The sequence below is a fragment of the Acromyrmex echinatior genome, chromosome 3 (genome assembly GCF_024713525.1).
Source record: "Acromyrmex echinatior isolate Ae372 chromosome 3, ASM2471352v2, whole genome shotgun sequence".
Classification (NCBI taxonomy): Eukaryota; Metazoa; Arthropoda; class Insecta; order Hymenoptera; family Formicidae; genus Acromyrmex; species Acromyrmex echinatior.
The window spans coordinates 17,678,160-17,692,947 of record NC_141854.1 but is presented as its reverse complement, the minus strand read 5'-3'; the positions used below and the strand labels follow the sequence as shown (position 1 = coordinate 17,692,947).

The following is a 14,788-nucleotide window of genomic DNA, read 5'->3' as shown; positions in this document are numbered from 1 at the left end:
GACACGAACTGAGGAACAAAATAAAAAAATTAACTTAAAGTCGGAAAATTTTTAAATGTATTATCGAAAAGATTATTTTTCTTGCAAGTCGCTTAAGATGATACTTAACTACAAATTGATTTAAATTAACATGTGTTAATGTATTGAGTTATTTCATAAAATTGTTAAATTACGCTCATATAAACGATTGCAAATTCAGCGGCAATTTTTTTGAAAAGACAAAGCTATCAAGAAAGAAAATATTACGAAATCAGCTCCATATCTTCCTCTCGCCCTTCTTGCTTCTTTTCCTGACATCCAAAACATCATGATTTATCTACGTCCATCCCTTATCCTTCTGTTAGAACGATCCTGTCACCGAACAGGATGCGTGCCGTGGATCAAGAATTTCTTCGGCCGAAAGGATTTATCGTCCTGACGTGCAATTACGTTGCCGAACATTCAGATACGCGCGTTGCTATCGCGCGAAAGAAAAATGGCATTGCTTGCGGAACAAGAACTGTATTTACAACATGGATAAGTAATATAGCGAATTGAAATAAATGGAGTATTGATAGAATTTTTATGAATAGAATGGGCTCTATTCTTTCCTGTCTAATAAACCCATTTAACGAACTCGTTTAACGAACCCGATTTAATTGGCTGAGAAATACGCATTTCAATATCGAGTTACCATCTCGAAAAAGCTTGTACACTTTTGTGTAAGATAGAAACTGAATTGTACATTTATACACAAAACATTCTATTTTTGTTTGCCTAATAAACTCGTTTAATGAACTTGATACGTTTAAAATTTGTCTAAAGATACGTTTAAAATATTACTACTCAAAATATCTTGTGTACACTTTTATATAAAATAAAAATTGAATCATATATTTTTATAAAACATACGCCATATTTGTTTGTTTAATAAATTTGTTCAACTCGTTTAATTGATCGAAAAATATATGCATTTAAATATCGAGTTATCGTTATATCTCAAAAAAGCTTATGTACACTTTTTGATTTTGTATAAGATAAACGTTGAATCATATAATATATTTATATAAATATACAAGTATATTCTATTCTTGTTTATCTGGCAAGTCTATTTAACTCGTTTAATTGGCTGAGAAAGATGTTTAAACTATATCCTGTGTACACTTTGATACAAGATAAAAATTAAATCGTATCTTGTTAGAAATTTTAGATTACATCATATTTTATAATTTGCACATATCTATTCCTACGAAGACTCGCATTTGGCAGATATTTCTGCCAAATGACAACGAATGCGATTTTGCCGAACGTGGCTGGAATTAAATCGTTTTCCTTGCGAAACATTCGGACACATTCGGCATTTTCTAAACCATAAATGTGTGCGGTACACGAAATCAACGACAAAATGATCAACAATTTCCTATTACCTTCAAAACAACAATGACGTTTCGTCTGGTAATGCACTTTTATAATTTTGGCTTCGCGATTTTTATGTATTTTGCTCGAATTAATATACGTTATTCAATCTACTGAAAAATTAAATGATCGATATTTCTGTGTTATTCATTTATACTGTCGAAAATGGTTGGAAATTATTTAACGGTAAATTGACAGCGCCGTATGAGCAACGTATATCGCTTCATTTGTGATGCCTGTTATTTTAAAATTTTTATTACGTATTGCAAAATCGAAATTTTTATTCTAAATTTTGATTTTCTTATGTCTGAAATACATTTTTTCAAAATCTTCTAATACAAGTAATAAGATTATTTTATTTGTTTGTATTTGGCATTTATTGGAACTTTTTACATTTATTTATACTGATATTGGCAATATTGTCCCACTTAGTTGTACTGTTTCCATGTGACTTATAACTTCAACTAGAAACTACTGCTCGTCGATATTAAAGCAATCGTGATTGCTTTCGTGGCGTATAAGTTTGTACATAAGACATATGAAGAAAGTTAATTAACAATATAATACGAAAGAAATTGAAGAAGAGAAAAATCTCAAATTTTCTTCTTTCACTTCATCATAAATTATCATCTTTTTTCTTCTTTTTTTGTTCGCGATATCAAATTCTTTAAAGAAATTTAAATATGAAATTTGTAATATAAAACTTTAAAATTAGCTTCCTTTGTAATTACAATTTGTGATTTCACATTCTAATGTAACTGCATGTTTTTCACGGAATTTCGAAGTTTCGAGTATCTTTTGATATCCTTTGCAAAAGAACAACGTAGCGAGAAATATATTTTAATTTTGGAAACGATGCAATGAAGTTCATCCTATCCAGCAGAAGAAACAGTTCTGAAACTAAGTATTGTAAAATATTGTAAGTTCTTTAATATAATTGATCTTACTCTTTTTTCCTCACTAAATTTAAATGTATAAATCATATTAAAAAATCTCTCACGACAGTAGCAAAGTTACTTTTTCTTCTGAACCATTAATTTCTATCTCATTTATAATCGACATTTATGAACCATATTTCAATATTTGAAGTGCAACACCCGGTAGCAGCCCTTGTACAACGCTTGGCGTATGTTAAATGGTGTTCCAAGGGTGACCTGAATATTGCCGGACGGTCGCTGGCGGTCGGTACTTCCGATAGTCGATTTTAACGAGCGTATCCCACAAGCGCTCAACGACGCGCTAAACCTGGTCGTCCCGCGGCATCACGTCAGTTAGAGAGCCGCGCTTGTAGCAGCTCCTATGGGAGCCAGGACCTTGATTAAACTCGAGATAGTGGTAACAGGTGTTCGCCATTGCAGACCAGTGCTGAATCAACAGCGAACAACTTCCCCAAGACGATCTCTCTACTACCGGACTTCCCGGTCATTACTTCTTGGTCATCGCTCGGAGATTCGTATCCGACGAACGTGACGAGAGGTAGAACATCGTCTTTTTCATGACACAATCTTGATCTCGACGACATCTGCGTACCCGGTCACATATCCGAAAGTGTTTTCCCATCATACCGTTTCTCTATATATTAAGAGTAAATATAAGTTGATATCAATATATTTTCTCATCTAATAACTGCATATATGTACTCAAACTTTTGAGTCTTATAAAGTCAGATAAAAATTTTTCAGTAATAATTTATAAGATCAGAGATTCCCAAAGTATGATCAATCACAGCTCATCGATGGATCATAGTTGATATTTAATGAGTTGGGAATTTACAAAAAAATTGAAAATTAAATCACACTTCGTTGCTTTGAATAGTTGTACTTGCGTCTTTTGATGACTTTATACATGTGTAACAGTTGAATTTGCAACAATGCAGCAATGATAGAAGTCAAAACAAAATTTTGAAATAAACTACAATTACACAAGCATTTAAAAAATATATAATTTTTTTGTATGTCTGTGTAATTGTTTGATCTGGAGATGGTGCCATAGTATTTTGACGCTCTGAAACGAGTTGCTCCATTACGTCACAATTTTTATCGATGAAAAATAATTCAATTTTCCTGTATTTTTAGAACCATTTATGGGCTGGTTTTTAATATCTTTTACACTATAAATGTAATAGAGTCATGACTCTAAAAATACTAGAAAATCGAGCTATTTTCCATCAATAAAAAAAATGTGATGTGATGGAACGATTTGATCCATTTGACATCGAATCCAAAGTCGAAATACATAAGAATACCATGGTCTAATTTCCATCAATTTTGATCAAAAATTTTTTTTTGTGTTATTAAACTTCTCACGTCTAAAAATAAATTGCATCGGTGACATTATCAAAGTTATCATCAACTGAAAAAGAAAAGGTAGACACGTATATTATATATGTAGGTATCTGAGAAATAAATTTATATAAAATTGTATTCAATAAAAAATTAAAAAGTTGGAGCAGTATAGTGATATAAATAAAGTACATAGTATAAATAAATAATTAATTTATCCGATATTTTTCATATTTATTTAAGCTAAATAAGTTGCAGACGTTTGCCATTTTTAAAAGTAGGTCACGATCTATGCAAGTTTGGGAAGTCCTGAACTAGATTTACTTTTTCAGACAATCCGAAAATCTAAGGAATAGAAAACATAAATAACATAATAAAACGTTTTTAAAATTTTTCTTATATTTTTCGCGATCCGATAACGTTTAATTTATCGTAACAGCCACCGATTTCACGAGAATGCGCTGGGACTTTGTATACACCCTGTGCATCGCTGTTAGGAAATTGCCCACTGCTCGATACGTATCTTGCAAATGGAACCACAATCTAGCATGGACGCAGAATGGCGGCTATTCCAGAAACTGACCAGCCTCGCCGGCATTTGCTGATTTAAGCTGCGGCTACCGTTGGCTTCAATTAGGAATTGCTTGAAATCCTACGATTCGGAAACGAATATTCGACAATTTCTCTGACTCCTCTCAGTGCCGTTGACCTCGCGTTATGGATTTAACGATCCTCTTCCTTCTGTATCTGTGGTTTAGTAATCTAAAGAATTTAAAAATTTCAAATGCATAAATATATATATATATATTAGGTGTTGGAATTAATTCGTAGCGTTTTTTAATGAAAGAATGTTATTTATTTCACATGAGCATTAAAAAATACATTAATGAAAGTACTTCCCATCACTTGTAAAACGCTACGAATTAATTCCAACACCTAATATATATATATATATAATATATATATATATATATATATATATTGCAAAAAGTTCGTATATTAGACAATTTCATAAAATCATTGCTTATAATTAGCTGCGCATTTTTTTTGGAGATATTTAAATGTATTTAATTATTTGTTATTTAAACATTTTTATATTTGATAATATTAAAATTTTTAGAAATTTTTACTTTATAAAAAATTGTCGTTTCATGTAAAAATGAAATTGCTGAAATTTATCTATTTCAAGTGTTCATTCTATTCGTCCTACATAAAGTTAACAAAATACGTTAAACTTGTTAGAATCTAACTTAATGAGCTACTAGCAAGAACTTCTCGGGGTGTTTAGTTTTGGAACCAGCCCCGGAAATTAGTTGTACAGCAGCGTAACAGTCTTATTGTGAAACGATGCCAACCGCGTACGCCGTATCGCTTAACAACTGAAACAAAGTATTGCCAGCCTCAACTATTTTCCAACGCTTGGCACCGCAATTCGAGACCAATAGGAAAACACGGATCGTTCTCGCTCCGCATTTCGTGGAATAATGTAACAAGCTATTGTATTATATTTTTATATTTCCGCTGAAAATAACAAAAATTGTTTAAAAATCTATTGCGCTTTTATTAATCTTTATATTATTCAAAATAAATTATTCGGATTAATGGTGGTTGCTGGCTGCATTTGTACATGCAGAAGATATAAGAGAAGAATATGAGGATGCACGAGCTAGGGATGAGGATTACGTAGAGATAAGACTTGGTCCTTCAGTCTTGTTATGTCTTAGCTAGAAAGCACGAAGGAGGAAAGATGATGATAAAGGAGAGAAATAGGTATTATAAAGCTCTGTTGTAAAGTCATTTGTTTTAGTCATATAATATACGTTTAGTCATATATATATATATATATTATACTACTACTATTATTATATATATACTACTACTACTACTATTACTACTATTACTAGTAGTAATATACTTACTAGTAATAATATAAATAATAATAGTTACGATAATAACATTAAGATAGAGAAATATTTTCATTAAGCGTAACTTGCAAGATTTATGATTCACAAATTACAAAACTCAAGAATCTTCCCAGTCAATACCAACTAAAAGTAATATATAATCTACGTTATAATTTCGCATTCAACATTTACTCGTATTCAGAATGTGATGTTAGCATTTATTTAGCATAATTTACGTTACGTATATATACTATAGAATTTCAGACATAAAAGCGCGTTCTGAATACGAGTCTATAAATATAATATAACGTATGATGTTATGTACATCGTTGAATGCAAAATTATAACATACGCAGTTGGAAAATTTGTTTTAAAATATACCTCACGTGACATAAACGATCTACTTAAATTTTTGTTTAATGTAAGATGAATATGTTACAAAGTAACTCAAATATTATGTAAATAAAATTATCACAAAACGTAATACTGACAATTTGTCAAGCAAACTATGGAAGTATTTTTCGGTCAAATTAACATTTTATATATAATATATGTTAAATTAATACATATTTTATTTATTTATCTTAAAATTTTTATCTTAAAACACATTTTTATGTTATTGATTTATTTACTCATAAATTATGTTATTTTGACATTAAGCAGTATTGAATATCAATTTAACAAAAGATTTAAATAACATAATCACAACAAATGAAATTAATACTTAAATATCTTAAAAATTCAACACAGGTTTTTAACAACTACTCGAGTAAATTATTTTCAAATACAAAATATTTTTTATTGTGATAGATGGTATTACTTTTATTTGATGTCGATTGGGTCATAACGTATTATTAATTCTATTAATTGAAACGAGAAACCTCTTTAGATTCCCAAAAAGAATTCTCCACCTGAATCTAATCCTATAATCGTACAAGCATCTGGATAGAGCGTCGCGCTCTCCGGTATTTTGTGATCTATCGCTCCGAATATTTTGTATCGGATCCCCGGAAGTGTCTGATACTGTTTTTCCCGGGAGAAGGGCAAAAATTCGATAATACCCAATGGCGTTTGTATCTGCGAGAGTGTACCGATCGGTGATGGATGTTCCCTGAAAGCCGACGCCGTGGAATGTAACTGGCCGTCATCGGAATATCAATGACCGTCCGGCATTCTCGGCGTAGCTCAACGTAATTAGACCCCACCGTTGGTCTCTCGGGGCAAGAAATGGAGTCGTCCCTCCGCCACGCGAGCCTAAAACATGTCGAGCACGTAGAAATTCAAAATTCGAAGCGTTGAAGCTTCATGTTAATACGCGCTTAACACATATCAATATGCCTAAAGTAAATGTTTATCGGAAGAATAGTGCTCGTGTCAAAAATTGTTTTTGTCAACCGATACAAACGAAAAAAAACGATGATCGCTTTGGTGTCATCCCGTACTGATCATTTTTCAGTCATAAGCAATATTTAATTGAGAACCTGTCACAAATTAGAATTACAAAATTTTCTTGTAATAATTAAAAATAAGATATTTTATTTACATTCTTCTATTATTATCCGAGAAAATACTTTACTTTATGTTTTTCCACTTGCCGGATGAGACGGATTAATTTTTATTTTAACTTGTATTTTAACTTCTCTTTACTTTATTTTTCTTTTTTCTCTTTTTCTTTTCTTAATTTTAATTTTGTTGCAGCTTCTCATTCCAGTCTCATGGTATGTAATATTTCTCGAGCTTTATAAAAAAGTTTATTTTTATATTTTATTTTTATTAATATTACTTTTGCTGCATTATTTCCGTTATTTGTATATTTTTGTTTCTTCACATTTTTTTCTTATTTTTACGGAGATCCCTTAGAAGGTTCGTTTTACAATACTATAATAAACATCTTTATGTATCTATCTATCCCTGTGACATTTTTCACGACGGCGCGATGTCGTCGTAACCGCGCTTATACATACTCCCAATTTATCAAAGAACTGATAAATAACGAGACAAACGCATTTTCCCTCAGCTTCTCCAGAATCACGAGCAGAATGGATGGAACTGAGCGGCGGAGGTGGCGCGGTATGCTATGCGCCGTCACGTCTGGGCAAACTCGTTTTGCGTGTCACTGGGTTTCCCAGGGTCACTCAACAGTGCCATGTGAGCCAACACCCTGAAGAGAGTCACCATCGCGAAACCAGGCATCTGTATCTGGGCTTCCATCATCCTTGGGATCGAGACCTCTGGAAAAACTGGATCAAAAAGGTAAACACCTCCTCGCTATTCTTTCACATGAAATCGAGAAAATTTCTCGCAACGATTCAATTTGTGACGAAATACAGAAAACACCTGGAGACATCGTCTTAGGAAAGAAATATGATTTCAAGTCAACTAGAATAATTTGAATTAAAACATGTAACGATGTAACATTTTTTTTTAATAACAAAAGCTGCAGTAGAATTATTAAAAAATATAATATTTATCTTTTATTATATCGTTAAGAAACTGAAAATTTATTATTATATATTGTTCTTGTTCACCAAAAGATTGACATGATTCACGTAAATAATTTTTATATTAGTAAAAAATATCTTAATGAAATAAAATTTGTATAAATATTAAAATTATTCATCACATCGTATAATTAAAATCGATATAATTAATTTTTTGGTAAACAAGAATAATATAATAAATTTTCAGTTTTTTAACAATATAATAAAACATATATTATATTTTTTAATAAATCTATGGCAGCTTTTGTTATTTAAAAAATATCATCGATCTTTGTTGCTTTGCGTGCATTTACCGATTTAAGATACTTCATTGCCAAAAACATTCGGTATTACATTAATTTAGTAAATTAACTGTCTTAATATATTTGGAAAAGAAATTCCAATTGTTCAACAGCGATAAACTACTACCAATAAATAAACAGATAACAATTCACAGTGACGCGTGACGAAACAAGAATAGAGAAATCCATTTTCCAAGAGGTGTGTACAGCCTTCGTTGCAGTCGTTGTTTGCGCTACAATTTCAGTCGCCTTAAAATTTAAGCTCTCGCAGCTGAAACCGATTCCCGAGACTTCTCTTTGGGCATACATAACTCCACAAGGAAATGAACGATTCTTATGCAACGAGTTCGGACAAGACTGAATTTTGCATCTTGAAGATAAGCGAGACCGACGCTTACACGAGGACTACGCGAATTGATATTTAAAATGCATAAGGATGTGTGTGTGCTAGCAAGTATAAAATTTTATTTTTTGGAATATTTGCGTAAATTACTTCGGATCTTGGCACCTTTGTACCGTAATGTATCCTGAATCTCCCAACAACCCTTTCGAAAAGGCCTTTGGCGCGTGTAAATAGGTCATATGGAGGTGATATTCCGAATAGGTAATATTCCAAAGCATACCGACCATATCTGGAAAGGAATAGATGGAACGTCAATGCAGAAGCGACGAACAGAGTGCAACATGGAAATTATGCCATACAGGGAAGGCGCGGACGGCGCTCGATAATGTCGTTACACGGCGACGGACAGCGCAGTGAATTAGAATTGTGTATTGTTAACTCGCGGTCCGATGCAAATGAGGACAAACATAGGCGTTTTGATGGGCTTTAATAGAATCACCAGCTAACAAAAAGGACAACGGAAGGTTGTCCGATATATCGTATAGCTGGCAGTTCCGCAAATATGCATCAGTTTGCTATGAAATGTCTCTTCATCATGTGCGCTATATATACACCCGTTTAATAAACGCCGTTGCAGAAGAAAAAAGAGCAAAACATATGTGATGTTGCGAAAACGTTACATACACAATGTATCGTTTCTAATTAGAGATTTTATTTATAATTAAATGCATACAGCGAAAGGGAAAGATTGAGGGTTTTTAAAGGAAAGATGCGTCTTGTAAAAACTTGTCTCCTATTCACATCACCGGCTTATTTCCGGAGTTAATAAATAGACGCTTAATTTTCAATAACTGTGCAGTCGATTTTTTAAAGAGCTGGATGGTATAGTTAAAGCACCAGTGAAATCAAAGAACAACGATCCCCCTTCTTCATCTCGCGAATCCGGCGATATCGCGACTGAAAAGATGAGTGACAACGAGAGTAAGAGAGGTTAGTTGTAGGACGGTCCAGGGTTGAAAGAAGAGGAGGGTAGCAGGAGGAATCCAAAATGATGCAAACATTGGCCTAGAGGCACACCCTGAATATGAAATCACGATGAACAAACTTTAATATCCGAATGCACGACGAAGAAGAGGGGTAAAAAGGTTGGAAAGAGAAGATAAAAGACGAAAGCACACATGGCTGTTTCTATAACGTTATGACCGAAACGATTACCAACATCCGCGATCCAGACCAATCTCCCGATATTTTCGATAGCGTAGTCATAATGACGCAGTCAAAAATATTTTTTTCCGTGACTTACTCATAACATCCAGTGACAGATTTTAAAGCGCCCCCCCCCCTCCCCTTCCCCCGATATTTCAAACGAAACAACATTTAAATCTCCCAATGATTCGACTCTTTTTCCAGAATATTAAAACATAGTAGCGCAGCAGCTAGACCAAACAATTCGGCGCGGATTTTATTTCCGCATCAGTATGTATGTTATTTACAAATATTTGTTATGATCGATATGATAACTATACACATATTGGAAAACAGATATTTACAAAATCGTAGCGCAATTCAAAAGGGTTCTGAGCGATCACGAGAAAGCCACCGTTGAGAATAGTTTCACTTCACATCTATTTCTCTTCCATTTACGCCAATGGACTCTTTTCAATTCGAGTAAATGGCAACTTGCGAGAAATTTAACGCATACGCAGAGACGCACGATAATTCGACAAACACGAGCGAGTTTGGTAGCATTTTCAATACGCCAAGTGAACGTGATGCAGCTCAAAACGCGAGATCATGAATCGGATAAACACGTCACTAAATATTCAGCGATCAGTTGTACAAATACGAGATGCGACTCTTTCTACCTCTTTCTCTCGTTCCCTTGTCTCTCTCTCTCTCTCTCTCTCTCTCTCTCTCTCTCTCTCTCTCTCTCTCTCTCTCTCTCTCCCTCTCACACTCTCTCTTCCGTTTGCCTTGCATTATTCAACGCGAGTATTTTGCCGCTTTTCTCTATGGCGTAAATGCATCGCCACCACGAACCTGCTGTTATTACATCGACTTGATGCACGGCGATCGCGTTTAATCCGTCCGTTGAATTTTCCGCTAATGTATTGTCGTGCAGTGAATGATGGGCAAAATTTTCGATATGTCAATCCAAATTTTCGACCTTTGAAAATCTTTTCCCCGCACTGTCATTTTATTTTATGCCATCGATTTTGCATACAAAAAGGTTCATACTGCATGCCAAAAAAATTAATGTCTAAAATCAAAAATCTTTACCGAAATTCTCTATAAATTTATTACCATTCTTATTTTTTTGAATTATAAATTTCTCTACGTATACGTATGTATAATATATATAGCTGTTTACTTTATATACAATATAAGAATTTATTTAAAAAGCTTTAATTTGATTATTATACAAGTTTATTTAATCAAACAAAGTTTGTTAGTATGTATCCACAAATTTACCATGTATCTAATTAATAGTTTTAAGACATTTATTTATTATACGTACATTTTTTACAGAAATAAAAGCTATAATTATAGATTTAGCATTTAATTTATGATTTGTCATCTGTTCTTTATTTAGCATTTACTGGCGGAATTTACTTGCGTCAAACTGAGTTATTTTCAAGTACGTACCAGATAATGAAACAATTTTCTTGAATACGGCATGCCGATGACACGATCGAGTGGGCTGTGACATTTTGTAGTGGGACGTCATTATTTACTTAATAGGAATGAAACGTTTTAAACGATTGGCTCTCTATGACAAGTCAGTTTGATACATCATCTATTCGTATTTATTGTCTTGACAGTTTTGATACTCTCTATCCATTAAATCAGACAGTTTATCAATACCGCTTTAATACTCAATTAATTAATTTTCCGATAATTGGCTTTTTTGAGGATATTTAAATTTATACTTATAAAAGATGGAAAAAATTAACAAAGTTGACCGAGATTCAAATTAACGTGCTATCTCACGACTGTTCTATTACTCTCGTTTTTATTATTCCGATCTCCTGTCAATATCTGATCAATCTTATATCTCTATATTATAATTGGATATTTATAAGAGTACTTACATTAGTTCATATACGTTCATATACGTTGCAGTGTTTTAAAATGCTTATTAGCACCATTATTAAATTGCGATCAATATTTTTATTTCTGTTTATATTTTTATTTCTTTTATTTCTGTTTATGATTGCAATTCAAATCCGACAGCAGTCGGCTCGCAGTTTATATAACCGGAAAATAATTTAATATTTATAATTTAAAATTTATATGGAATTATTAATAGGCACCAAGGATCCAGTCTCAACTGTATTTAGTGCATCTCACTTATTTTTGTTATTCATATAAGTTCTTTTTACGTTTTATGTATTAGATATTCACTAAATAAGTAATTATTGAATCTCTGCTTATTTCTCATTATACAAAATGTTATAATTGTATCTGTTAATCTTCTTTAAAAAAAGAAATATGTAATCTTCAAATATTTAATAGAAAATTTATTATTATTATTGATACTACTATTAATGTTAACATTAATAACGTTTCTTTATTATTTATTTGTAAGTTATTGTTTTTTTTTTGCGTAAAACTAATTGTACACTGAAAGAAAAAATAGATTGCTGCAACAATTTAGGTAATAAAATATGACATAGCATTTTTAATCGGCTGCAGCAACCAATTTTTGGTTGTAGCAGCAAATTTTTAGTTGCGTTAGCCTATTGAAATCATATATTGACATTGCGAATAGGCTAACGCAACTAAAAATTTGCTGCTGCAACTAAAAACTAACTGCTGCAGCCGATTAAAAATGCTATGCCATATTTTACTATCTAAATTGTTGCAGCAATCTATTTTTTCTTTCAGTGTATCCAAAAATATTTAATCATTATATGTCTGAAAAATACATATAATAACATAATATGAATTTTATTTAATTTTACAAAAGGGAATGTTACTTAACGTTAAATATGTAGAATCATATGTATATATTTATAAATTTCTACAAAAGTGAAGCTTATGCAATAGAGTGAGCCCATTAAATTTACAAAATTTAAAACACGAAGTCCGATTAATAGAAACGTGTCCAAATATTCGATTGCATTCACTCGACGACAGACGATCGACATTCCAGTCACGCGGGCAAATTTATCGCACTGCTCTGTTTGATAAAAACAACAGGAAAAAAAAATGAAAAATAAACAAATATGACTCGATATAACGGATCATACTTTCCAATCTGATTATCCGCGCGTTCCATTCGAGATGCGTTCATGCGTGCCAACAGAACGCATTGACCACGATGGAACGTTGCATTCACGTAGCTGCATCCAGTTACGTGTCAGCGTCTCATTAATTAATCGTATTCCTCGTGTTCGCTATATCCGCAGCTAGGATTAAACATCATTTATGAGATATCTACGAAATCTATTTTTGCGACATGAATTCTTTCTTTTCGACATGTTCGTTGCAAATTCTTTTGATCGGTGATTGCTATGATTTCATGAAAATACTTAACTCCATTATTTCGATCTGCCTTTTTAACTGGAAAAATGCATAAAAATATTCTGTAGCGCATTTTTTGTTGTTATACAAATATATAATCCTGCTATTATTTACAACTACAAATATTATTTTATTTCAATGTACTTGTCAGCGTATTTCCGTAGGAAAATTTGTCTCTCGCAATGCATTTTACAACTTTTTAATACCGTGATTTTCATTTGCACAACTAATACATTAAATCGATCTTTATTAAAGACAATTTAATAAACAAAAATGTCGAACTCTAGTTACACAGAGGATTTGCAAATGTTACAATTTTTTCCAATTTATTTGCTTTAACAGTTATACTTTAATGTACATGTCAATATATGTAGAGATTAAAATGAAGCCAGCATACCTTTTCTCAATGGTACAAGTAGTTAGACTAAAAAAAATATTTAAAAATGAAAATAATAGCTTTTGAGTTATTGAAAAAAATAATTTCAACTATTTAAATTAAAAATGTAAACATGAGAAAACGAGAATGCAAAAAACATTAATTTTAATTTATTTAATTGAAAATGATAAACTTTAATTGAATTTTATTAAAATTATTGATTAAAGTATTAATTGATAATGTAATTAATTTTTAATAATTTTTTTAATATTCAAGCCGAAATCAATCTTCAATTTTAAGAGATTTAAAAATTCTATGACAGAATATTGAACTGTAAAAAAACTGTATTTTATAGAAACTGTATTTTTATTTATTTTATTATTATTTAAGAAAAAAAGATTGCAATTATCATATAATTCAATTTTATAATTTACTAATTATTTTCGATGCTAATTATATATTTTTTTATAGAATATAATTATGAATATAATAATTATTAACTTATAGGCTATAAAAATAAAGTTCCTAGCCGTAATTATTTTATCAATTACAATTATAATTACAAATACTAAACATTTTTCTTTCAGTATATTTTGAATTAAAATTTCTCTCTTTGCATCTTTATTGATATCTTTTAATTATTTATTCCGCTTTGCATAATAATGTGGAATGCGATGCTATCATTATTGAAGATGTAATGTCGTGTAAAATCGATCTCCATCAAAATTAATTTTGGAACGACACAAAACTCCCTTTATCCGGAAGAAAAAGTACTGTTTATTATACGCGGAAAACTGTTGAGGGCATCGCGTAATTCGTTTTACTCAGCGATGTGGCAACAAAATTCAACGTATCATTAACCGAAAATTATAAGAGGCTCGGAAATGGCAGTGGATTACGAGGAATAATTGCCGTACGGAACAGGTGATCAATCTCGCAGTGCCGCTTTTTACGACGTAATCGCGAATGACAACGAGGAAGATTAATTAATGCCAACGATATGATGCGTGAAACGGTAAAGATAAATCTCGTTCGGCGACGACTTGATAACTGCTACGATGAAACTGCTACGCAAATAATTAATTAAGGAATTAAGGAATTAATAGATCACAGGTGTTCGGACAATGCCTAATGGTACTTTGTTCTCGAACGTCAATTATGCAGCGAAATGAGGAATAC

General features: G+C 31.9%; 1 protein-coding gene across 5 annotated transcripts in view; it reads left to right on the top strand.

Moving 5' to 3' along the window:
* Positions 1–14,788, top strand: part of Phlpp (PH domain leucine-rich repeat protein phosphatase) — a 95,060-nt gene that overhangs the window by 32,283 nt on the left and 47,989 nt on the right. For all 5 annotated transcript variants that reach the window (XM_011065242.2, XM_087403988.1, XM_087403989.1 and 2 more), the window contains one exon: positions 7,599–7,834. In XM_011065242.2, coding sequence (XP_011063544.2) covers positions 7,599–7,834 — 236 coding nt within the window. The remainder of the gene's footprint in view (positions 1–7,598; positions 7,835–14,788) is intronic.